The sequence below is a fragment of the Pseudophryne corroboree genome, chromosome 8, assembly GCF_028390025.1.
Source record: "Pseudophryne corroboree isolate aPseCor3 chromosome 8, aPseCor3.hap2, whole genome shotgun sequence".
NCBI classification, from domain to species: Eukaryota; Metazoa; Chordata; class Amphibia; order Anura; family Myobatrachidae; genus Pseudophryne; species Pseudophryne corroboree.
Genome location: NC_086451.1, coordinates 80,969,096 through 80,993,790, shown reverse-complemented (window position 1 = coordinate 80,993,790; position 24,695 = coordinate 80,969,096). Strand labels below are relative to the sequence as shown.

Below are 24,695 nucleotides of genomic sequence, written 5' to 3'. Positions count from 1 at the left end.
TAGGAGTATCTCGTCTCTATCTATCGTGTCAATGTCTGATGACAAGTTTTCTGACCACTTTTCAATAGCACTACTCATCCACGCACAAGCAATGGTAGGCCTGAGTAGTGTCCCATTGGTCACATAATTAGATTTCAACGTAGTCTCTAACTTGCGGTCTGCCGGCTCCTTTAGTGAAGCCGTCCCAGGCGCAGGGAGAATCACCTTTTTTGTTATCCGTGACAGGGCACTGTCTAAAATGGGGGGTGATTCCCACCTTTTTCTGTCCTCTGCAGGGAAAGGATAAGCTGCCTGAATTCTTTTGGGAATCTGAAATTTCTTTTCAGGGTTTGACCAGACTCCCTCAAAGAGACTGTTCAGTTAATGAGATGGAGGGAAAGTTACATTAGTTTTCTTTTCTTTATTAAAGTAAGCCTTCTCCTGTGGTGAAGGAGGGGGCTATGTTACTTCTAAGACCTCCTTTATAGCAACAATCATGTATTGAATGTTTTTTTCTAACTTTGGATCTATTCCCCTGGAATCACTAGTGTCGACACAGGAATCAGAGTCCGTGTCGGTATCAGTTTGTACTACTTGTGCAAATGACCTTTTGTGAACCAGAGGGGTCCCCTGTGGATGAAAAGGCAGAACTATTAAAAATCACGTCCTCCACGGATTTTCTCCAGTTTTCTGCATGAGACTCGGACTTATCCAATCTCTTACTAATATGATTCACACTATCACGTAATTCTTTCACCCATTCAGGCTCGTGGAGCGACGGCAGCGCCACCACATTACAACTCTGTGTCCCTAAAATGGCTCCCTCAGGGGAAGAGCTCCCTGCCTCAGACATGTCACACACGTGCACAATCACACCACAGACACTCCGGGGCTACTGGAGACAGACCCACAGTAAAATCTGTCAGAGGGACACAGAAAAGGAATTGCCAGCTCACAACTCAGAGCCAAAAGAAAAAAATCCCTGTGTCGCGTCTTTTGTACACAGAGATTTTCAAGCGCTTATAATGCCAATAATAGGTCTTAGCACCTAAAATATTACACTACCCCCCCCCCCCCTTCCTTTTTGCACCCTGATACTTGTGTTCAGATGTGGAGAAGAGGATCAGTATGTCTTCACTTGCTGTTGCTGGGAGAAAATGGCACTGAGCAGTGTGCTGGCTGCCTGAGGAGAAAGCTCCACCCCCTGTAATGGCGCGTTTCCCCTCAGCTATTGCAATTAATCTTTATAATGGCGGGGGTGTAGGACAGTGTAAAACAGAGTATGCTACTGTTTGCCAGTGAGAGTAGGGTTCATGCTGCCCAGGGCGCCCCCACCCCCTGCACCCTGCTGGGTCTGTGTTCTGGATAGCATGCTTGCGCAGCATTCCCGCTCGCTGCGCGGTACCTTGAGCCGTTATGATGACTGGAGGTCCCTCTCTTCAGATCTCCGGTAATATTACTCACCAGTCTAACGTCTGGCTCTGTAATGGGGGTGACTGCGGGCTGTGGGAGTGAGCGCATAGCCGCAGCTAGTGTTCAGTACCCTTCAGGAGCTAATGGTGTCCTGTCAGCAGAAGCAGAGCCATGAAACTATATAGGAAGTTGGTTCCTACTTCTTCCCCCTAAGTCCCACGAAGCAGGTAGACTGTTGCCAGCAGTCTCCCTGTAAAATAAAAAACCTGAGCAAAGTCTTTTAGTAGAACTCAGTAGAGCTCCACTAGAGTGCGACCAGTCTGCCTGGGCACATTTTCTAAACTGAGGTCTGGAGGAGGGGCATAGAGGGAGAAGCCAGTTCACACTCTGAAAAAGTCTTAAAGTGCCCATGGCTCCTGCGGAACCGTCTATACCCCATGGTACTAAAGTGGACCCCAGCATCCTCTAGGACGTATGAGAAAACTCGAAGAAGCTACAGTGCAGCAGCACCAGCCCGACCTGGCGAAGTGACAGAGGGGGATTATCGTGAGGTGAAGAGCCACCTCACCGTTCATACATCAGGTGCCCATCGATTTCCTATGTACACAGCGCAGCAGACGTTATTGCAGTATGTGCTGTGTGCATTCCTTAAATCCCCACTGAGAGCCGCTTCATACATTGCGGTGAAGCGGGAAATGCAGGACTTAGTGTGCGCTATTTGCACAAAGGCACATAGCGACGCTTCATACATCTGCCCCATTGTTTACTGGTCTGCTAAAATACATTGGGGCAGATGTATGAAGCGTCGCTATGTGCCTTTGTGCACTTAGATGTATCACGCATGCGCAGGACGAAGTGTGAGGCATGAAGATGTACTGTGTATGCACGGGACCGCAACGGATGGGGAAGAGAGTGTAACGGCATCGCCACCCCTGCACATAATGATTCCTTAAAGGGGCAGGAGCAGCAATCATACACTGGGAAGTAGAGTAAGTTCATAACGCAGCGAAAATGCAATGAAGTGCCACGTGCACATAAGGAACGTTAGTGTACACTTTCTTACATCTGCCCCAATGTATTTTGCAGTATTTTTGCAGGATTTGAGCTCCCTCAAGTGGGCAAAATGTGAACTACACATGTATAGGCATCCCTAGCAGCTTACCTGAGCCCTTTTCTCCCTTGCTTAGCTGATGCTTGAGCTTTTCCTGATTAGAGAATTCATTCTGTTAATTGAAAATTGCACGTCAGCACTGTGCGGCAGAAAGTGAAGTACGCAAACAAAGTTCTCCTGCCTTACATATGTAACTTGCCTTTCTGGGGGGCGTTGTGGTGGATGGGATATGTGACGGGAGCAAGGGTTCATCAGAGCAGACAGTTGGAGGAGGGGAGGTTGCTGGTGTTCCCATTGGAGTTCCTTTACTCCCTATAACAAAGTACAGGAGGTAGATTATAAAAAATGTGATCAACCTATTTGCAATCGACAAGGAAGCACGGGGGGTGCTGTTGACAAGGAGGCACCAAGGGGGGGAAGGGATGTGCCGGAGTCGACAAGGAGGCACTAAGAGGGCAACATATGGTGGGAAATTAAGATTGAGGTTCACTAATGGGCAAGACAAAGCAGAATGGGCAGGCAGGACAGAGAGGGACATACACAGGGAAAGGGATAGACACAGGGAAAGGGACAGACAATACCCAGACAACATCTGGGACTATACCTAGTCTACTTATAACTCTCCATTGCTCAGTGTGAAGTCTTGGGTTGGGTATGCGTTATCCGACGCTGTCGATCCAGATGGTCAGCATACCGACCGCAGGATCCCAACAGCAGAATGCAAGTGCGGGGCGAGGGCAACAAAGCCCCTTGCGTGCTCGGACACCTACGAGTGGGAATAGTCCCTGCTAGTCGGCATGCCGACAGTCGGGATTTAGAGGGGGGCGGGATGTAGCCGCCAGTATTGTTAACGGGAGTCACATAACTATATCCCGTCTCTATATCTAATCAGAAGAACACACCAGGAGAAAAGCATAACTGCAGATGCCATCTGTAACGCATTACTGCTGTGCCTCGCTGAACTCATGGAGGACCTTCTGACGCCATTGTCCTTACAGGACCAGGACTAAGGAAGCGCACGGAGGGTGCCCACGACTCGGGTTGTTATAGGACAATACCGGGATTAGGGGAAATGCCTCAATCTCAATGAAAACAGTTCAATATGCCATCATCACAGCTTGTGCCAACCTGAAGTTTGCGATCCACTGCACACACACACAATGAAGATGTATGGCTGCCGATCATTACTAAATATTAACAACAATACGATCTATAAACCACGCAGGCCGCTCATTTCTTACCAGGTGTGCTGAGAGCTTTGCTAGGAGGTCGGGAAGCCGGCAGGAAGGAGAACTCCGCCTGTGCACTGGCTGGGGAGTTGGGCGGCGTGGTCATTCCACACATGGTGGAAGGGCTCCATATAGAGTCCTAGTCATTCAAACAAGCAAAAGTATTACATTTCATGGGGGAGCTCTGCACCATCAAAAATAAGAATTTACTTACCGATAATTCTATTTCTCGTAGTCCGTAGTGGATGCTGGGGACTCCGTCAGGACCATGGGGAATAGCGGGCTCCGCAGGAGACAGGGCACATCTAAAAAAGCTTTTAGGTCACATGGTGTGTACTGGCTCCTCCCCCTATGACCCTCCTCCAAGCCTCAGTTAGGTACTGTGCCCGGACGAGCGTACACAATAAGGAAGGATCTTGAATCCCGGGTAAGACTCATACCAGCCACACCAATCACACCGTACAACTTGTGATCTGAACCCAGTTAACAGTATGATAACAAAACGAAGTAGCCTCCGAAAAGATGGCTCACAACAATAGTAATAACCCGATTTTTGTAACAATAACTATGTACAAGCATTGCAGACAATCCGCACTTGGGATGGGCGCCCAGCATCCACTACGGACTACGAGAAATAGAATTATCGGTAAGTAAATTCTTATTTTCTCTAACGTCCTAGTGGATGCTGGGGACTCCGTCAGGACCATGGGGATTATACCAAAGCTCCCAAACGGGCGGGAGAGTGCGGATGACTCTGCAGCACCGAATGAGAGAACTCCAGGTCCTCCTTAGCCAGAGTATCAAAATTTGTAAAATTTTACAAACGTGTTCTCCCCTGACCACGTAGCTGCTCGGCAAAGTTGTAATGCCGAGACTCCTCGGGCAGCCGCCCAGGATGAGCCCACCTTCCTTGTGGAATGGGCATCTATATATTTTGTCTGTGGCAGGCCTGCCACAGAATGTGCAAGCTGAATTGTATTACAAATCCAGCGTGCAATAGACTGCTTAGAAGCATGAGCACCCAGCTTGTTGGGTGTATACAGTATAAACAGCAAGTCAGACTTTCTGACTCCAGCCGTCCTAACTATATATATATATATATATATATATATATATATATATATATATATATATATATATATATATATATATATATATATATATATATATATATTTAGGGCCCTGACCACGTCTAGTAACTTGGAGTCCTCCAAGTCCCTAGTAGCCGCAGGCACCACAAGAGGTTGTTTCAGGTGAAAACGCTGACACCCCTTTATGAAGAAACTGGAGACGAGTCCCAGTTCTGTCCTGTTCAAATGGAAAATTTTAACATGGGCTTTTGTAAGACAAAGCCGCCCATTCTGACAATCGCCTGGCCGAGGCCAGGGCTAACCACATGGTCACTTCCCATGTGAGATATTTGTCAACAGCATGGTCACTTTCCATGTGAGATATTTCAAATCCACAGATTTGAGCGGTTCAAACCAATATGAATTTAAGAAATCCCAACACTATGTTGAGATCTCACGGTGCCCCTAGGGGCACAAAAAAGCTGTATATGCAATACATCCTTTACAATCTGGACTTCAGGAACTGAAGTCAATTCTTTCTGGAAGAAAATCTACAGGGCCGAAATTTAAATGTTAATGAACCCCAATTTGAGGTCCAAAACACTCCTGTTTTCAGGGAGTGTAGAAATCGACCTAGTTGAATTTCCGTCGTGGAGCCTTCCTGGCCTCACCCACGCAACATATTTTCACCACATGTGGTGATGACGTTGTGCGGCCACCTCCTTCCTGGCTTTGACCAGGGTAGGTATGACCTCTTATGGAATGCCTTTTCCCCTCAGGATCCGGCATTCAACCGCCATGCCGTCAAACGCAGCCGCGGTAAGTCTTGGAATAGACATGGTACTTGCTGAATCAAGTCCCTTCTTAGCTCCCCAGGCCCTTAGTCCTCTGTGAGCATTTCTTGAAGTTCCGGGTACCAAGTCCCTCTTGGCCAATCCGGAGCCACTAGTATAGTTCATACTCCTCTATGTCTTATAATTCTCAATACCCTGGTTATGAGAAACAGAGGAGGGAACACATACACAGACTGGTACACCCACGGTGTTACCAGAACATCCACAGCTATCGCCTGAAGGTCTCATGACCTGGCGGAATACCTGTCCCGTTTTTTGTTCGGGCGGGACGCCATCATGTCCACCTTTGGTCTTTGCCAACGGTCCACAATCATGTTGAAAAACTTCCCTATGAAGTTTCCACTCTCCCGGGTGGAGGTCATGCCTGCTGAGGAAGTCTGCTTCCCAGTCGTCCACTCCCGGAAAGAACACTGCTGACAGTGCTATCACATGATTTTCCGCCTAGCGAAAAATCCTTGCAGTTTTCACTGCCCTCCTGCTTCTTGTGCCGCCCTTCTGTTTACGTGGGCGACTGCCGTGATGTTATCCCACTGGATCAATACCGGCTGACCTTGAAGCAGAGGTCTAGCTAAGTTTAGAGCATTATAAAATTGCTCTAAGCTTATTTATGCGGAGAGAATTCTCCAGACTTAATCACACTTCCCTGGAAATTTTTTCCCTGTGTGACTGTTCCCCAGCCTCTCAGGCTGGCCTCCGTGGTCACCGGCATCCAATCCTGAATGCCGAATCTGCGGCCCTCTAGAAGATGAGCACTCTGTAATCACCACAGGAGAGACACCCTTTTCCTTGGATATAGGGTTATCCGCTGATGCATCTGAGGATGCGATCCGGACCATTTGTCCAGCAGATCCCACTGAAGAGTTCTTGCGGGAAATCTGCCGAATGGAATTGCTTCGTAATAAGCCACCATTTTTACCAGGACTATTGTGCAATGATGCACTGACACTTTTCCTGGTTTTAGGAGGATCCCGATTAGCTCGGATAACTCCCTGGTTTTCTCCACTGGGAGAAACACGTTTTTCTGGACTGTGTCCAGAATCTTCCCTAGGAACAGTAGACGTGTCGTCGGAAAAAGCTGCGATTTTGGAATATTTAGAATCCACTCGTGCTGTCGTAGAACTACTTAAGATAGTGCTACTCCGACCTCCAACTGTTCTCTGGACCTTGCCCTTATCAGGAAAGCGTCCATGTTTCTTTTAAGAAAAATCATCATTCCGGCCATTACCTTGGTAAAGACCCGGGGCGCCGTGGACAATCCAAACGGCAGCGTCTGAACTGATAGTGACAGTTCTGTACCAGGAACCTGAAGTACCCTTGGTGAGAAGGGCAAATTTGGACCTGTAGGTAAACGTCCCTGATATCCAGTGACATCATATCGTCCCCTTCTTCCTGGTTCGCTATCACTGCTCCGAGTGACTCCATCTTGATTTGAACGCTTGTATGTAAGTGTTCAAATATTTCAGATCTCACCGAGCCGGTTGGCTTCAGTACCACAATATAGTGTGGAATACTACCCCCTTCCTTGTTGTAAGAAGGGTACTTTGATTATCACCTGCTGGGATTACAGCCTGTGAATTGTGTGAGGGGGAGACGTCTCGAATTTCCAATGTACACCTGGGATATTACATGTAGGATCCCGGAGTTCCCTTGCGAGTGTTGCTGAAACTCTTGAGATGACCCCCTACCGCACCTGAGTCCGCTTGTACGGCCCCAGCGTTATGCTGCGGACTTGGCAGAAGCCGTGAGGAGCTTCTGTTCCTGGGAATGAGCTGCTTGCTGCAGTCTTCTTCCCTTTCCTCTCCCCCTGGGCAGATATGACTGGCCTTCGCCCGCCTGCCCGTATGGGGACGAAAGGACTGAGACTGAAAAGACTGTGTCCTTTTCTGCCAATATGTGACTCGGGGTAACAAAAGGTGGATTTTTCAGCTGTTGCCATGGCCACCAGGTCCAATGGACCGCCCCTTTATACGGCAATACTTCCATATGCCGTCTGGAATCTGCCTCACCTGACCACTGTCGTGTCTTCATCTGGCAGATATGTACATCACATTTACTCTTGATGCCAGAATGCAAATATGCCTCTGCGCATCACACATATATAGAAATGCATCCTTAAAATGCTCTATAGACAATAAAATCCTGTCCCTGTCAAGGGTATCAAAATTTTCAGTCAGGAAATCCGACCAAGCCCCCTCAGCGCTGCACATCCAGGCTGAGGCGATTGCTGGTCGTAGTATAACACCAGTATGTGTGTATATACTGTTATGATATTTTTCAGCTTCCTATCAGCTGGCTCCTTGAGGGCGGCCGTATCTGGAAACGGTAACGCCATGTTTTTTATAAGCGTGTGAGCGCCTTGTCCACCCTAAGGTGTGTTTTCCAACTCGCCCTTACTACTGGCGGGAAAAAGGGTATACCGCCCATAACTTTCTGTCGGAGGAACCCCACGTATCATCACACACTTCATTTAATTTATCTGATTCAGGCAAAACTACAAGTAGTTTATTCCCACCCTACAAAATACCCTTATTTGTGGTACTTGTGGTATCAGAAATACGTAACACCTCCTTCATTGCCCTTAACATGTAACTTGTGGCCCTAAAGGAAAAATACGTTTGTTTCTTCACCGTCGACACTGGGGTCAGTGTCCGTGTCAGTGTCTGTCGACCGACTGAGGTAAATGGGCGTTTTTACAAGCCCCTGACGGTGTCTGAGACGCCTGGACCGATACTAATTTGTCCGCCGGCTGTCTCATGTCGTCAACCGGCTTGCAGCGTGTTGACATTATCACGTAATTCCATAAGTAAGCCATCCATTCTGGTGTCGACTCCCTAGAGAGTGACATCACCATTACAGGCAATTTTCTCCGTCTCCTCACCAACATTTTCCTCATACATGTCGACACACACGTACCGACCTACAGCACACACATACAGGGAATGCTCTGATAGAGGACAGGACCCACTAGCCCTTTGGGGAGACAGAGGGAGAGTTTGCCAGCACACACCAAAAGCGCCATAATGTATATAACAACCCTAGAAGGTGTTGTTTCTATATATGGGCTCTTAATATATAATTATATCGCCAATTTATGCCCCCCTTCTCTTTAACCCTGTTTCTGTAGTGCAGGGGAGAGTGGGAGCCTTCCTCACCAGCGGAGCTGGTCAGGAAAATGGCGCTGAGTGCTGAGGAGAATAAGCTCCGCCCCTTTCACGGCGGGCTTTTCTCCCGGTTATTAGGAAAACTGGCCTGGGTTAAATACATACATATAGCCTTAATGGCTATATGTGATGTATTTATTTGCCTCTAAGGTAATCTATATTGCTGCCCAGGGCGCCCCCAGCAGCGCCCTGCACCCTCCGTGACCGAGATCAGTGAGCCGTGTAGCAACAATGGCGCACAGCTGCAGTGCTGTGCGCTACCTTCATGAAGACTGAGGAGTCTTCTGCCGCCTGTTTCCGGACCTCCGTTCTGCCGTTCTTCAGCGTCTGTAAGGGGGATCGGCGGCGCGGCTCCGGGACGAACCCCAGGCTGACCTGTGTTCCGACTCCCTCTGGAGCTCAGTGTCCAGTAGCCTAAGACTTCAATCCTCCTGCACGCAGGTGAGTTGCAAGTCTCTCCCCTAAGTCCCTCGTTGCAGTGATCCTGTCGCCAGCAGGAATCACTGATTAGAAACCTAAAAAAAAACTTTTCTAAACAGCTCTTTAAGAGAGCCACCTAGATTGCACCCTCTCGGACGGGCACAAAAACCTAACTGAGGCTTGGAGGAGGGTCATAGGGGGAGGAGCCAGTACACACCATGTGACCTAAAAGCTTTTTTAGATGTGCCCTGTCTCCTGCGGAGCCCGCTATTCCCCATGGTCCTGACGGAGTCCCCAGCATCCACTAGGACGTTAGAGAAAAGGTATTAAGCATGAGGGAACAATTAACTTGTTGGTTGTCACAATTAACACCCCCCCAGATTCTAGATACAGCCAACTAGATGCACACAATTCAGCTGGACATCAGGATGAGAACAGATCAGACAAGACTATTGCTGCTCTCACACAGAATCTGGTGGAATGTAGTAGCTTGGGGGGGGGGGGTATTCGGTATGCCGGCTGTTGGTATCCCGGCGCCGGAATCCCGACACCCGGCATATCAACAACTATTCTCCCTCTTGGGGACCCCCTGGAGGGAGAATAAATGGCGTGGCGAGCACAGCAAGCCCGCAAGGGGCTAATTTGAATTGGCCAGCATGCCGGTGGTCGGGATCCTGATGGAGGTCATTCAGATCTGATCCCTGGGCTGCATTTTTTGCTGTCCTGCGTTCAGATAGTCGACGTCTACCGGGGGAGTGTATTTTCGCTGTGCAAGTGTGCGATCCTATGTGTACGCCGAGCTGCTAAAATTCTTTTTGTGCAGTGTGTGAGCAGCCCAGGACTTACTCCACCAGTGCGATAGATGCAGTCTGATTGGGGCCGAAGCGATAGTCAGACACCCTCCCTGAAAACGCTTTTGGCACGCCTGCCTTTTTTCCGGACACTCCATGTAAATGCTCAGTTGCCACCCACAAACGGCCTCTTCCTGTCAATCACCTTGCGAACGCCCGTGCGATTGGATTTATCGCACCATCCCGTCGCGGACCAGCGATCCCCGTTGTTGTCCGACGCACGTGCGCATTGCGGTGCATACGCATGCGCTGTTATGACCTGATCGCCCGCTGTGCGAAAACGCACAGCAACAATCAGATCTGAATTACCCCCGGTTTCCACAGTGGATATCCTTATGTCTATCCCAAGCATGTTTCAATTGCTCTACTGTATTAGCCTCTACCACCTCTGATGAGAGGCTATGCCACTTGTCCACTACCCTTTCTGTGAAGTCATTTTTCCAGTGAATCTACCTCCCTCCAGTCTCAGTGCATGGAGCACAAGGATCCTTGGATGACATGCCTCCTTTTTGTGTCAGAGGGTGCAAAATGGAGGTTCCCATAGATCAGACTGAGGACATGTGGCAAGCTGTTACCGGAGAAAGAGACTGGGTCAAGCTGTAGCCTATTCTGGTTCTGCTGGATCCATGGCACCATATGCAGCAGTGCAGGGAAACAGTTCCTCAGCTTCACATACAGCAAAAACACCCAACTGTCCATTAGGTAATGTTGAGGTAAAATATGAATAAGTATAACAAAAATATGCCATCCAACAAAAATTTGTTCTGGAATTACCCCCTAACAGAAGTGAAGAAGTGACAGTTGCAGCACACAATCACAATCCGAAAGAAAATATTAATCCTGCAATGACATTCAAGTGAACGCAGGAGAATATGGATGTAGAAACAAGCTTATAAACCCAGGGAAACAGAAGGAGAGACAAAATTGCAAGCCCCCCACCCGCCATCTGTGTGTTTCTGAAGGGCTTAGTCAGTGAGGAAAAGCCCAGCAACGAGGTGGCGCCGATCCAGCTAGGGAACCCCCAGATACAGATGTCATCCAAATCCTACTTTTAGCTCCCAACTACATTCGCTCCACTCCACATATTCAATAGCAGCTTTCCGTGAGCATGGCTTACCTGCGGTATCTCTGCCTGCACAAAGAGAGTCTGGACACCGATATAGTGCAGAATAGGCCCCTGGGCACACTGTCTAGGAGTGGAAAAGGGCGTGGAGGCGTTGCTTCCTAAACAAGAAAAGAATTAAGTTAGAAACTGAAAAAGTCAAAACTCTTTTCTGATATATAGATCAAGGATCCATGGGACGCTCTGGGAACCCATACTTCCTCATTATAGAGCTGCGGCACAGTCAGTCCTGAGAGTATCAACCGAGAACAAGAGTAACAGACCTGTACGTAATCTGCTGCATCCCAGTGCATATATACAGGACATGCCAGCTACATACCATAGTTGCTACAGATCTCAGCGAAAGGGCTAGGAGCAGTGTCCTGTTGCCTTTGCCGGAGGCGGGTAGAAAGGGGAGAATATCCTTCTTCATAGGAGGCTTCATTAGGGTCCAGAGAGATTTTGGCACATTCGACAACAATGTCATGAGTTTCCAACCTCTTCCACCTACAGCAAACAAAGTTGAGGCAGGATTTGAATTCTAGATACCAAGGTTCTATAGACAAAAGGTATACGTAATAGAACTATGTTATGTGATCCATGACTTTCCATCAGACAACCAATCCTATGGACCCAAGTTAACCAAGTAACTGCAACCTATATAAAAGAATGGGCTTGTTGGCCCCTGCTGAAACAGGGGCAAAAAAACAATTCACTACTGACAGATATGAGATTTAATCGATGTTCAGCGTCTCATTGGTGGTTCATAAGACACTTAACATGGTAAAAAAAAAAAAATGTGATGTGTTTGTTATGCCACTATGAATGGCCAAAGAAGCACAGTAATGAGACAATTTACACATCATGTTCAATTGCAAAGTAGCATCTCCTATAGACAAGGACACGTAACATTTCACAATTATTTGTCTTTGTACAAAACGGTTCTAGATGCAAAATGCTAGTAAAAGGGGTTGATAAAGAATTACTTGGAATGGGGTAAGCACCACAACCCTTTGTTTCTATACATTTCCGTCTCATTCTCTATTGCGGATTTCCTAAGTAGCCATCCACAGACTGCCAAACAACTCATGACGCTCTGCCAACCAGTTGGTGATCCACTAGGTTGCCCACCAGCTAAGAACAGAGCTAACAAATAAAAACACAAATAAGTACCTGCTTGGGTCTAGTTCATGATCTTTGGAACCAGTAACCAGCTCCGGATGGATTCGCACATGTTCCATCATTGGCTAGAGAAACATGTTGAATTAGGGGAGAAAAATGTAAATGAAACAGAATTAATAACAGCCATCTCTTTAGATGGAAGATATTATTGCTATCTCCTAAAACATTTCTATTGCTCTGTATAAAGTAACTACAGCTACTTCTTGTATAATTGTAACTCTGTAACCTTATATATACTGTACATGTGTTATATTGTATGCATACCCTTTTAATATCAAATATATACATATCTGAGCGTTGGACTTCAGCCAATAATGTGTCCATGTACTTGCTTTCTCTTAAGGGATGTAGTGTTTGCGATGTACAGCGCACTTTTATTGTATATGGTAATAAGATGCGACATGCGTCCGCAGCATATATTAACGCTGGCATTTGAAACGTTTATTTAGAAATAATCAGAAATTTACACTACATACACAAAGTCAACCTTCATGGATCAGAATGTACATTTACAATAAAAAGGCGGGGTGAAAAAAATATTGTTCAGTGCCAACCCAAGTGATTTGCAGATGCCGTACACCTGGGGAACTAGCAGTAGTTTAAATCACATTTTGTGGATTACTTTAATAATGCATAGCCAGGTTAGTGGGTGAGGGGGGTTGTTGATATAATTGTTCCAGATAAGTTGTGTGGTAAAAACGGTACTTTAACACAATTTTTTTTTTCCCCCAGGTAATTCAATTACCTCCCATTTTTACTTCTTCCATTTTTCACATGAAAGCATACAGATTCTGGATAAGTTCCCGGATCCATGTGTTTTCGCATTCACATCCGCAAAAAAGAGGCAGTTATCAGGGATTTTGTTTCGCCTGCCTTTGGGCAGGTAAAAGGAAAATCCCCGATAATACCAGCTATTGGGGACAACTGAATTACCCCCGGGGATCAAAAAGCCACAGTAATTTACAACGGATAATTGAATTCCCCCTTAATCTACTTTGCTAGGTCAGTAATTATCCCACTTGATTTAGCAGATAGAAATCTTGCAAACATGACCTGTTAGGGGTACCTGAGGAGTGGAGTTGAAAAAAAACCCCAATACCATCTGGTTTTAAGGGCCACACATCACACCCACTCCCTTCGATTTCTGCTGATAGGGAAGCTTGTAGGAGCAGACCATGCCCTAGGCCTTATTAAAAGAGGCAGTGCAGTAAATGTAGAGGAGTGTGGTGTGTTACAACTATCGGGGACCAAGGTAACTATTCTTTGATATTTAGATTTTAACATATCCTTTTATTTATTTATTTTTTAGTTCTTTGGAGAATTAACCTTCAACTTTGTATTTGCAGTGTCACCAATCACAGTTATTTACAAAACTGCCAACATAAGTTTGTATGACTGGCAACCTTCTGCTTTTCCACCTTCTTGAAAGAAGCAAGTTGCACATTGAACCAGATGTCCTTTTTACCTTTACTATCTCTTCAAAGGTCTCCAGGTTCTCCTTCATGCTATAATGAGAGCGCAGGAAGGAAACAAAGTTACACGGATACATCCCATAGAGGCGGTGGAAGAGGGCGTACACACTGGCATGGAGATGGACGAGGCAAGTCTCTGCTACGTGACCTGCCAAAAGCAAAAACAGATGTGCCAATTAATCCACATGCACGCCCCTCAAATACCAAGGGGGTGGCACAGTTATAGTAGAAACTAATCATTAAACAGAACATGGTGTACCGTATCAAGGCCTCTCTGACAAAAAATAGCCTATGCAGCTCCAGTCAAGACCTCCGTTTAGAACCACTTAATAAACTACTTGCTGTCACTGTGCGTTTCCTAGTACAGTAACTACTGCGCTATATAACACAAGTAACACCCCCTCTCCCCCAAATAAAAGATATGCATTCACAGAGGAAACATGACCCGTCTATGTTATCTCACTACCGCTAAATAATTTATGAAGACGCTGCAGCCGATGGGCTGCCTATTGGGGCGCCTACTGACTGTGGCTCTAATCCGCACTATTGAGTGGACATACAGTGCTGTTGCTTGGGTTGCTTTTTTTGACAAAGCTGCTAAGTGCCAGCAAAACGCGTAAGGGTGCCAATCTCTGACCCTGTGCACCATAAGGTCACCTCACAGGACGCCTTGCAGACATTCCACTTTTGGAGATTTCCAGTTGAGTTCCGTGGACATTAACAAAGGGAGAACCACCATTGCCTTGCGTAGGATCGGAAATACACACTGGACCCTCGCTAGGTGGGATACCCGGCCAAATCTACAAGGAAATCGGTAACTATTCATCCAAGAGACTGGATGTCTATAAATCATCTGCATAATACAGAAGGATCCTCTTTGTAAAATGACCGGTCACAAGAACTTTTCATGGCATAATGCGTGCCCATATAAGTAATGAATTATGGTTTAGAGACTGGCAACAAGGCTGATTGATGTTTTAAATCAGGGAAAGAAATTTCCTGTATTTGTTTATACTGTGTTCATTAAATATATGAGAATTGTATTTACAAAATCACTTGTCATAGATTCTATATAGGTAAAACAGTGCCCGAAGGAGAAAATAAGAATTTACTTACCGATAATTCTATTTCTCGTAGTCCGTAGTGGATGCTGGGAACTCCGTAAGGACCATGGGGAATAGCGGCTCCGCAGGAGTCTGGGCACAAAAGTAAAGCTTTAGGACTACCTGGTGTGCACTGGCTCCTCCCCCTATGACCCTCCTCCAAGCCTCAGTTAGGATACTGTGCCCGGACGAGCGTACACAATAAGGAAGGATTTTGAATCCCGGGTAAGACTCATACCAGCCACACCAATCACACCGTACAACTTGTGATCTGAACCCAGTTAACAGCATGATAACAGAGGAGCCTCTGGAAAGATGGCTCACAACAACAATAACCCGATTTAGTTTACAATAACTATGTACAAGTATTGCAGACAATCCGCACTTGGGATGGGCGCCCAGCATCCACTACGGACTACGAGAAATAGAATTATCGGTAAGTAAATTCTTATTTTCTCTGACGTCCTAGTGGATGCTGGGAACTCCGTAAGGACCATGGGGATTATACCAAAGCTCCCAAACGGGCGGGAGAGTGCGGATGACTCTGCAGCACCGAATGAGAGAACTCCAGGTCCTCCTCAGCCAGGGTATCAAATTTGTAGAATTTAGCAAACGTGTTTGCCCCTGACCAAGTAGCTGCTCGGCAAAGTTGTAAAGCCGAGACCCCTCGGGCAGCCGCCCAAGCTGAGCCCACCTTCCTTGTGGAATGGGCTTTTACAGATTTTGGCTGTGGCAGGCCTGCCACAGAATGTGCAAGCTGAATTGTACTACAAATCCAACGAGCAATCGTCTGCTTAGAAGCAGGAGCACCCAGCTTGTTGGGTGCCTACAGGATAAACAGCGAGTCAGATTTTCTGACTCCAGCCGTCCTGGAAACATATATTTTCAGGGCCCTGACAACGTCCAGCAACTTGGAGTCCTCCAAGTCCCTAGTAGCCGCAGGCACCACAATAGGCTGGTTCAGGTGAAACGCTGACACCACCTTAGGGAGAAACTGAGGACGAGTCCTCAATTCCGCCCTGTCCGAATGGAAAATCAGATAAGGGCTTTTACAGGATAAAGCCGCCAAATTCTGACACGCGCCTGGCCCAAGCCAGGGCCAACAGCATGACCACTTTCCATGTGAGATGTTTTAAATCCACAGATTTAAGTGGTTCAAACCAATGTGATTTGAGGAACCCCAAAACTACATTGAGATCCCAAAGGTGCCACTGGAGGCACAAAAGGAGGCTGTATATGCAGCACCCCCTTGACAAACGTCTGAACTTCAGGAACTGAAGCCAGTTCTTTCTGGAAGAAAATCGACAGGGCCGAAATTTGAACCTTAATGGACCCCAATTTTAGGCCCATAGACACTCCTGTTTGCAGGAAATGTAGGAATCGACCAGTTGAAATTCCTCTGTAGGGGCCTTCCTGGCCTCGCACCACGCAACATATTTACGCCAAATGCGGTGATAATGCTTTGCGGTTACATCCTTCCTGGCTTTGATCAGGGTAGGGATGACTTCATCCGGAATGCCTTTTTCCTTCAGGATCCGGCGTTCAACCGCCATGCCGTCAAACGCAGCCGCGGTAAGTCTTGGAACAGACAGGGTCCTTGCTGGAGCAGGTCCCTTCTTAGAGGTAGAGGCCACGGGTCCTCTGTGAGCATCTCTTGAAGTTCCGGGTACCAAGTCCTTCTTGGCCAATCCGGAGCCACGAGTATAGTTCTTACTCTCCGTCTTATAATTCTCAGTACCTTGGGTATGAGAGGCAGAGGAGGGAACACATACACTGACTGGTACACCCACGGTGTTACCAGAGCGTCCACAGCTATTGCCTGAGGGTCCCTTGACCTGGCGCAATACCTGTCTAGTTTTTTGTTGAGGCGGGACGCCATCATGTCCACCTTTGGTTTTTCCCAACGGTTCACAATCATGTGGAAGACTTCTGGGTGAAGTCCCCACTCTCCCTGGTGGAGGTCGTGCCTGCTGAGGAAGTCTGCTTCCCAGTTGTCCACTCCCGGAATGAACACTGCTGACAGTGCTATCACATGATTTTGCGCCCAGCGAAGAATCCTTGCAGCTTCTGCCATTGCCCTCCTGCTTCTTGTGCCGCCCTGTCTGTTTACGTGGGCGACTGCCGTGATGTTATCTGACTGGATCAGCACCGGCTGACCTTGAAGCAGCGGTCTTGCTAGGCTTAGAGCATTGTAAATGGCCCTTAGCTCCAGGATATTTATGTGAAGTGATGTCTCCAGGCTTGACCACAAGCCCTGGAAATTTCTTCCCTGTGTGACTGTTCCCCAGCCTCGCAGGCTGGCATCCGTGGTCACCAGGACCCAGTCCTGAATGCCGAATCTGCGGCCCTCTAGAAGATGAGCACTCTGCAACCACCACAGGAGAGACACCCTTGTCTTTGGTGACAGGGTTATCCGCTGATGCATCTGAAGATGCGATCCGGACCATTTGTCCAGCAGGTCCCACTGGAAAGTTCTTGCGTGGAATCTGCCGAATGGGATTGCTTCGTAGGAAGCCACCATTTCTCCCAGGACCCCTGTGCATTGATGCACTGACACTTGGCCTGGTTTTAGGAGGTTTCTGACTAGCTCGGATAACTCCCTGGCTTTCTCCTCCGGGAGAAACACCTTTTTCTGGACTGTGTCCAGGATCATCCCTAGGAATAGAAGACGTGTCGTCGGGATCAGCTGCGATTTTGGAATATTGAAAATCCAACCGTGCTGCCGCAACACTACTTGAGATAGTGCTACCCCGACTACCAACTGTTCCCTGGATCTTGCCCTTATCAGGAGATCGTCCAAGTAAGGGATAATTAAAACTCCCTTCCTTCGAAGTAGTATCATCATTTCGGCCATTACTTTGGTAAAGACCCGGGGTGCCGTGGACAATCCAAACGGCAGCGTCTGAAACTGATAGTGGCAGTTCTGTACCACAAACCTGAGATACCCTTGGTGAGAAGGGTAAATTGGGACATGGAGGGAAGCATCCTTGATGTCCAGAGACACCATTGTAAGTGTTCAATGACTTTAGATTTAAAATGGGTCTCACCGAGCCGTCCGGCTTCGGTACCACAATAGCGTGGAATAATACCCCTTTCCTTGTTGCAGGAGGGGTACCTTGATTATCACCTGCTGGGAATACAGCTTGTGAATAGCTTCTAATACCGCCTCCCTATCGGAGGGAGTCGTCGGTAAGGCAGACTTTAGGAAATGGCGAGGGGGAGACGTCTTGAATTCCAATTTGTACCCCTGAGATCCTACCTGAAGGATCCAGGAGTCCACCTGTGAGCGAGCCCACTGTGCGCTGAAATTTTTGAGACGGGGCCCCACTGTATCTGAGTCCGCTTGTAGAGCCCCCGCGTCATGCTGAGGACTTGGCGGAAGTGGGGGAGGACTTCTGTTCCTGGGAACTGGCTGTTTGTTGCAGCCTTTTTCCTCTCCCTCTGCCACGGGGCAGAATTGAGGAGCCTTTTGGCTTGCCCTTATGGGGCCGAAATGGACTGCGCCTGATAATATGGCGTCTTCCTATGCTGAGAGGCTACCTGGGGTACAAACGTGGATTTCCCAGCAGTTGCTGTGGACACTAGGTCTGATAGACCTACCCCAAATAACTCCTCCCCTTTAATAAGGCAATACTTCCATATGCCTTTTAGAATCGGCATCACCTGACCACTGCCGCGTCCATAAACCTCTTCTGGCGGATATGGACAGCGCACTGACTCTTGATGCCAGTCGGCAAATATCCCTCTGTGGATCACGCATGCATCTTTTAAATGTTCTACAGTCCGTAATATACTGTCCCTATCAAGGGTATCGATATTTCCAGTCAGGGAGTCAGACCAAGCCACCCCAGCACTGCACATCCAGGCTGAGGCGATCGCTGGTCGCAGTATAATACCAGTATGTGTGTATATACATTTTAGGATAGTCTCCTGCTTTCTGTCAGCAGGATCCTTAAGGGCGGCCGTATCAGGAGACGGCAGTGCCACCTGTTTGGACAAGCGTGTGAGCGCTTTTCTACCTTAGGGGGTGTTTCCCAACGTGCCCTATCCTCTGGCGGGAAAGGGTACGTTGCCAATAACCTAAAACTAAACTTTTCCTAAGAAGCTCAGGAGAGCCTCCTAGATTGCACCCTGCTCGGTCGGGCACAAAAATCTAACTGAGGCTTGGAGGAGGGTCATAGGGGGAGGAGCCAGTGCACACCAGGTAGTCCTAAAGCTTTACTTTTGTGCCCAGACTCCTGCGGAGCCGCTATTCCCCATGGTCCTTACGGAGTTCCCAGCATCCACTAGGACGTCCGAGAAATGACATATATGAGAGAAACAGAGTCAATATACAGTTGGTAAGTAATGCAACCAATGACAGTAAATACAGGAAATAAGTAACTCAGGTAATCGGTCTGGAAACGGACAGCAATAGGTTCACACAGTCAGTGGACATACCAAGCAAGGCTATAGCAGGAGACAGTTGGTAATATACAAGCTGGTTGTTTTTAAGTGCTGGATGCAGATTAACAACACACAGGTGAGAATGGTTAAGCAGCACCTGGAGAGAGTCTCTTACTGCATGTAGAAGTGGAAGCTAACTGTGGAAGGAGTTGTAGCAGTGCTGGATGGCTGGAGCCTGTAGTTCCACGGAGACACTGGAGATAGGAAATCACTGGAGACAGGAGACGGGAGCCAGGAGACGCTGTGCACTGAATGTGACGCATTGTTGAAGGCAATGAGACTGAGCCGATGTTCTGGATTTATACCCCCTGGTCAGCAGGCATTGGATGCTTGAATCGTGTGTGCAGACACAGCGCAGGATTGGGTGTTTGCAGGTCAGCTGACCGCAAGTGTCATGGCGGCGCCCATGCTGCAGAGATGGTGGATATACACTAGATGGACTTCAGGGGTACACAACGACAACGGGCACCGTGCCCGCGGACAGAGAATTCATGCAGCCGCAGACTGGGGCCCTGACCTCCGGAGGCCTGCGCTGGTAAGTGTGATGCCACTAAACGCTGATCCCCGACACTTTTTTCTAAACTGCCTGTGGGGGGAAGGGGGGGGGGGGAATAAAGGAGATGAGCCAGCACACCCAGTGAAGACAATTTTTTAGTGCACTGGCTCCTTTGGACCCCGTCTATACCCTTCGCACTCTCCCAATATCCCTTAAATGGATGCTAGAGAAATATATATAATTTTTTCAATCATCAAAACATTGATCGGGGACATTGCGACCATCGGAACATTGTGACTTTAGTCTTTAGAGCTGGACAGCTGCCAGGTACACAGGAAGGGGGGGACTGGGGGTGGCTTACACTTTCCCACTGGCTGCTATTGTCTTCAGCCGCTGGGTGGGGGGATCCTACTGTGCTGACCTATCAGTAATGATCAGCTGCATGGCAACACTGGGGGCTGGGTGCTGGAAGGCAGAAGGACCTTCCGGTCTCTCTGACAGCGGCAGCGGAGGGAAGTTTTCCTTCCCTGCCGCTGCTAACACAGTTTATCTGACTGTGCAACCATGGTGCACTGCCTGGTGTGGTCGCATCTTATGCGACCATGCCAGGCAAGTGGTTATTCATTGCTTTCGTCGTCTACTTTTTACATCTAATACGGGCTGTTTCGATGCCCAAAAAAACAGTCAGGAATCAATTGTTTTTGCGTCCATGCATATCGCGTCCAAACAGACAGGGTTTAGCCACGTAAAACGCCTAAACAAGTCTAAAGTCCTGGTTTGGCCAAATTCCAGTTTGGATGCACAAACTACCCACTTAGCGCACATTTTTTTTGTTGCTCCTCAGAAGGGCTGCAAGAAAAAAATATGTCTGCCATGGCTAACGAGCGCCCGAACGGCACAACAATTGAACTGCTACATCGGGGCGCCATCTAGTGTTGGCCCTATATGTTCTCGTGCCTAAATAAGGATTGCAAAAAATATATATAAAATTTGGATTGCAGAAAAGGGTCTGCCTGCTACATCTAGTGCGGTTTTGTGTTTACAGTACTATTAACATACTACAGCAGTGTCTGATCAGTCACTTGCCAATAGTAACCTTAGAAAGGGGCAATGTGCCACTTAGCTGGTAAAGAATGTTATTCCTGTGCCAGGGTCTTGGAAATGAACTCGCTGGGTGCCGTGTGCAAACATGCAGAACACACAGGACACATATATGGCAAAACAAGTCTGCAGAACAATGCTTTTACTGGTTTGTAAAATATAACATTGCACAGGGATAGCCATGAATATATTCCCAATTACTATTCAGACTCCACCACATGAAGAAAAACATGGAGATATAAAAGCTGAAGTCTCACCTGGGTTCTTCAAGCACCAGGCTGACAGGCGGCCAAATATGTCGAAGAACTCGTGCAGATACTGTTTTCCGGACTGTGGGATCATTGGCAGCATGGTAATTAACACTAGGACGCCAGTGGTGAGAACGACAACATCTGTGTCTGTCTGTAATGCAGAACAAACTGTTTAAAACAGGGGGCACACTATAAAACTTTTAGCCCCATAAATGATAGAACCTTATGCACCGTGACCTTTTTCATACTCAGCAGGTACAGTGCATCCGGAAAGTATTTACAGCGCTTCACTTTTTTTCACATTTTGTATGTTGCAGCCTTATTCCAAAACGGAATAAATTCATTTTTACCCTCAAAATTCTACCAAAATGACAACGTGTAAAAAGTTTTTTTTTTAGATTTTTGCAAATTTATAAAAAATAAATAAATAAATAAATAAGAAATCACATGTACATAAGTATTCACAGCCTTTGCTCACTACTTTGTTGATGCACCTTTGGCAGCAATTGCAGCCTCAACTATTTTTGATTATGATACCACAAGCTTGGCACACCTATCTTTGGCCAGTTTTGCCCATTCCTCTTTGCAGCAAGCTCCATCAGGTTGGATGGGAAGCGTCGTTGCACAGCCATTTTCAGATCTCCCCTGAGATGTTCAATCGGATTCAAGTCTGGCCTCTGGCTGGGCCACTCAAGGACATTTACAGAGTTGTCCTGAAGCCACTCCTTTGATATCTTGGCTGTGTGCTTAGGGTCATTGTCCTGCTGAAAGATGAACCATCACCCCAGACTGAGGTCAAGAGTGATCTGGAGCAGGTTTTCATCCAGGATGTCTCTGTACATTGCTGCATTCATCTTTCCCTCTATCCCAGTTCCTGCCGCTGAAAACCATCCCCACAGCATGATGCTGCCACCATCATGCTTCACTGTAGGGATGGTATTGGCCTGGTGACGAGCGGTGCCTAAATTCCTCCAAACATGACGCCTGGCAATCACGCCAAAGAGTTTTGGTTTCTCATGGTCTGAGAGTCCTTCAGGTGCATTTTGGCAACGGGCTACCATGTGCTTTTTACTAAGGAGAGACTTCCGTCTGGCCACTCTACCATACAGGTAGATTGATTACTGATTGGTGGATTGTTGCAGAGATGGTTGTCCTTCTAGAAGGTTCTCCTCTCTCCACAGAGGAATGCTGTAGCTCTGACAGAGTGACCATCGGGTTCTTGGTCACCTCCCTGACTAGGGCCCTTCTCCCCCAATCGCTCAGTTTAGATGGCCAGCCAGCTCTAGGAAGAGTCATGGCGGTTCCAAACTTCTTCCATTTATGGATGATGGAGGCCACTGTGCTCATTGGGACCTTCAAAACAGCAGATATTTTTCTGTACCCTTCCACAGATTTGTGCCTAGAGACAATCCTGTATCGGAGGTCTACAGACAACTCATTTCACTTCATGTTTGTTTTGTGCTCATACACTGTCAAGTGTGGGACCTTATATAGACAGTGTGTGCCTTTCCAAATCATGTCCAATCAACTGAATTTACCAAAGGTGGACACCAATTAAGCTGTAGGAACATCTCAAGGATGATCAGTGGAAACAGGATGTACCTGAGCTCAATTTTCAGCTTCATGGCAAAGGCTGTGAATACTTATGTACGTGATTTCTTAGTTTTTTTATCTTCAACAAATTTGCAAAAGTCTCAGAAAACTTTTTTTTCACGTTGTCATTATGGGGTATTGTGTGCAGAATTTTGAGGGGAAAATGAATTTATTCCAGTTTGGAATAAGGCTGTAACATAACAAAATGTGGAAAAAGTGAAGCGCTGTGAATACTTTCCGGATGCACTGTATATAGACATAATAAATTAAATGTTTATATGGATTCATATTTAGGAGTCACTGGCATGAAAAGCTCAATTGAGCACGGTCAATGTATTTTCAATGGGCCTGAAGCAGTTACAGTGCGACTAGGATGGTATAGAGGGGAATGTACAGACATTACTAAACGCACTGTAGAATGCGACAGTCTTACAGCCAGGAGGTATCTAGTCAGAACACCACAGTGAGGCAGATGTATGAAAGTGTACCCTAACGGTCTTTATGTGCACTTGGCACTTCACATAATTTTCGCGTTGTTATGAACTTACTCTTCTCCCTAATGTACGAATGCTGCTCCTGCCCCTTCAAGAAATCGTTATGTGCAGGGGTGGCGATGTAGTCACACCCCTCTCTTCCCCATTCATTGTGTCCCTGCACATGCGCATTGTGCCTGTTGCCCAGCGTCCTCCGTGCGCCTGTGTTTGCACATGCGCGCTGGATGGTGACAGACTCCGGGCGCTCCAGGCAGCCGGTACACGGATGAGCGAGGGAACTGAGGCGGGCGCTTTATGCAAGCTGGCTCTAGTATCCTGAGCAAGGGGCCGCTCAATGCGCCCGGCAAATTGAGGGAGGCACACGCCACATACTAATGTTTTAATAAACTTTATTGACATGGACACTGAAAAACCAAAAACAACATAGTGATCCCGCAGTAGAACGGCACCGCCAGCCCCGACCTGCCGAAATGATATTGGGGGCTTAACAAGTGGTGAGTCACTGTTTCAGCCTTCATACATCGGGGAGCCTTCAACTTCAGAAAAGGCACAGCGCCGCAGACATACCGGCAGCGTGCGTTACCTGCATTCCTTAAGAACCCGCTGTCAGCCGCATCATACATCGCGATGATGCGGTAAAAGTGGCAGTTAGCGTACGCTATGTGTAAAAAGAACATAGCACATGTTCTTACATCTGCCCCAGTGTTCTAAACCTCCTTTCTAACACTGCCACTAACAAGGGAATCTTCATAAATGAATGAGTAGGAATAATCCCTAACTATGAGGCAGGTGTATCTAATATTCTACAGAGGGCAAGCAGAGGTGTAGCTCATATAAACCAATCCGATTCTAGCGAACATTTTGTAGAACATACTAGATAACATATCCATTTGTCTTCTTTGGAAGGTTTGATACATTCCCCCTCCCCCTCAGGTAGGGTTTTTTAAACAGACAAAGCATTACATGTCAAATGTACCTTAAGACACTTTAAGAGGGACTGCAGGACGGGTGCTTGTGACAACTTGTGCTTCCAAGATGGCTGACGACGAATTACATGGCCCAGTAGCGTCAAGGTTGTAAGGCGGGTAGCTGCTTTACCTAGATACTCATTTATCTTGTCCAACAGGTGCTGTCACAAAGAAGCGTGTGTTAAAACATGGTATTTTGCTAATTCTGAGGTAGGGTCCTTTCTTTAGGATTAACTTCTAAACAAGTTCTTCTAAATAGATTCTATTTACTTTTAAATAGATTCTCTATGTGGTTCAGGTCAGACGAGTTTGCTGGCCAATCCAGCACAGTAATCCCAGGCTGGAGTTAGTGCACCAAAAGCCACCACACACAGAGGGATCCTGAACATGGGCTTCAAA

General features: G+C 47.2%; 1 protein-coding gene across 4 annotated transcripts in view; it reads right to left on the bottom strand.

Annotated features, from left to right (window-relative positions):
- Positions 1-24,695, bottom strand: part of TSC1 (TSC complex subunit 1) — a 146,066-nt gene that overhangs the window by 72,590 nt on the left and 48,781 nt on the right. For all 4 annotated transcript variants that reach the window (XM_063936750.1, XM_063936751.1, XM_063936753.1 and 1 more), the window contains exons 4-12: positions 24,305-24,457; positions 21,248-21,392; positions 13,838-13,992; positions 12,364-12,437; positions 11,531-11,697; positions 11,206-11,312; positions 3,745-3,871; positions 2,703-2,815; positions 2,555-2,615 (exon numbers count right to left, since the gene is read on the bottom strand). In XM_063936750.1, coding sequence (XP_063792820.1) covers positions 2,555-2,615; positions 2,703-2,815; positions 3,745-3,871; positions 11,206-11,312; positions 11,531-11,697; positions 12,364-12,437; positions 13,838-13,992; positions 21,248-21,392; positions 24,305-24,457 — 1,102 coding nt within the window. The remainder of the gene's footprint in view (positions 1-2,554; positions 2,616-2,702; positions 2,816-3,744; positions 3,872-11,205; positions 11,313-11,530; positions 11,698-12,363; positions 12,438-13,837; positions 13,993-21,247; positions 21,393-24,304; positions 24,458-24,695) is intronic.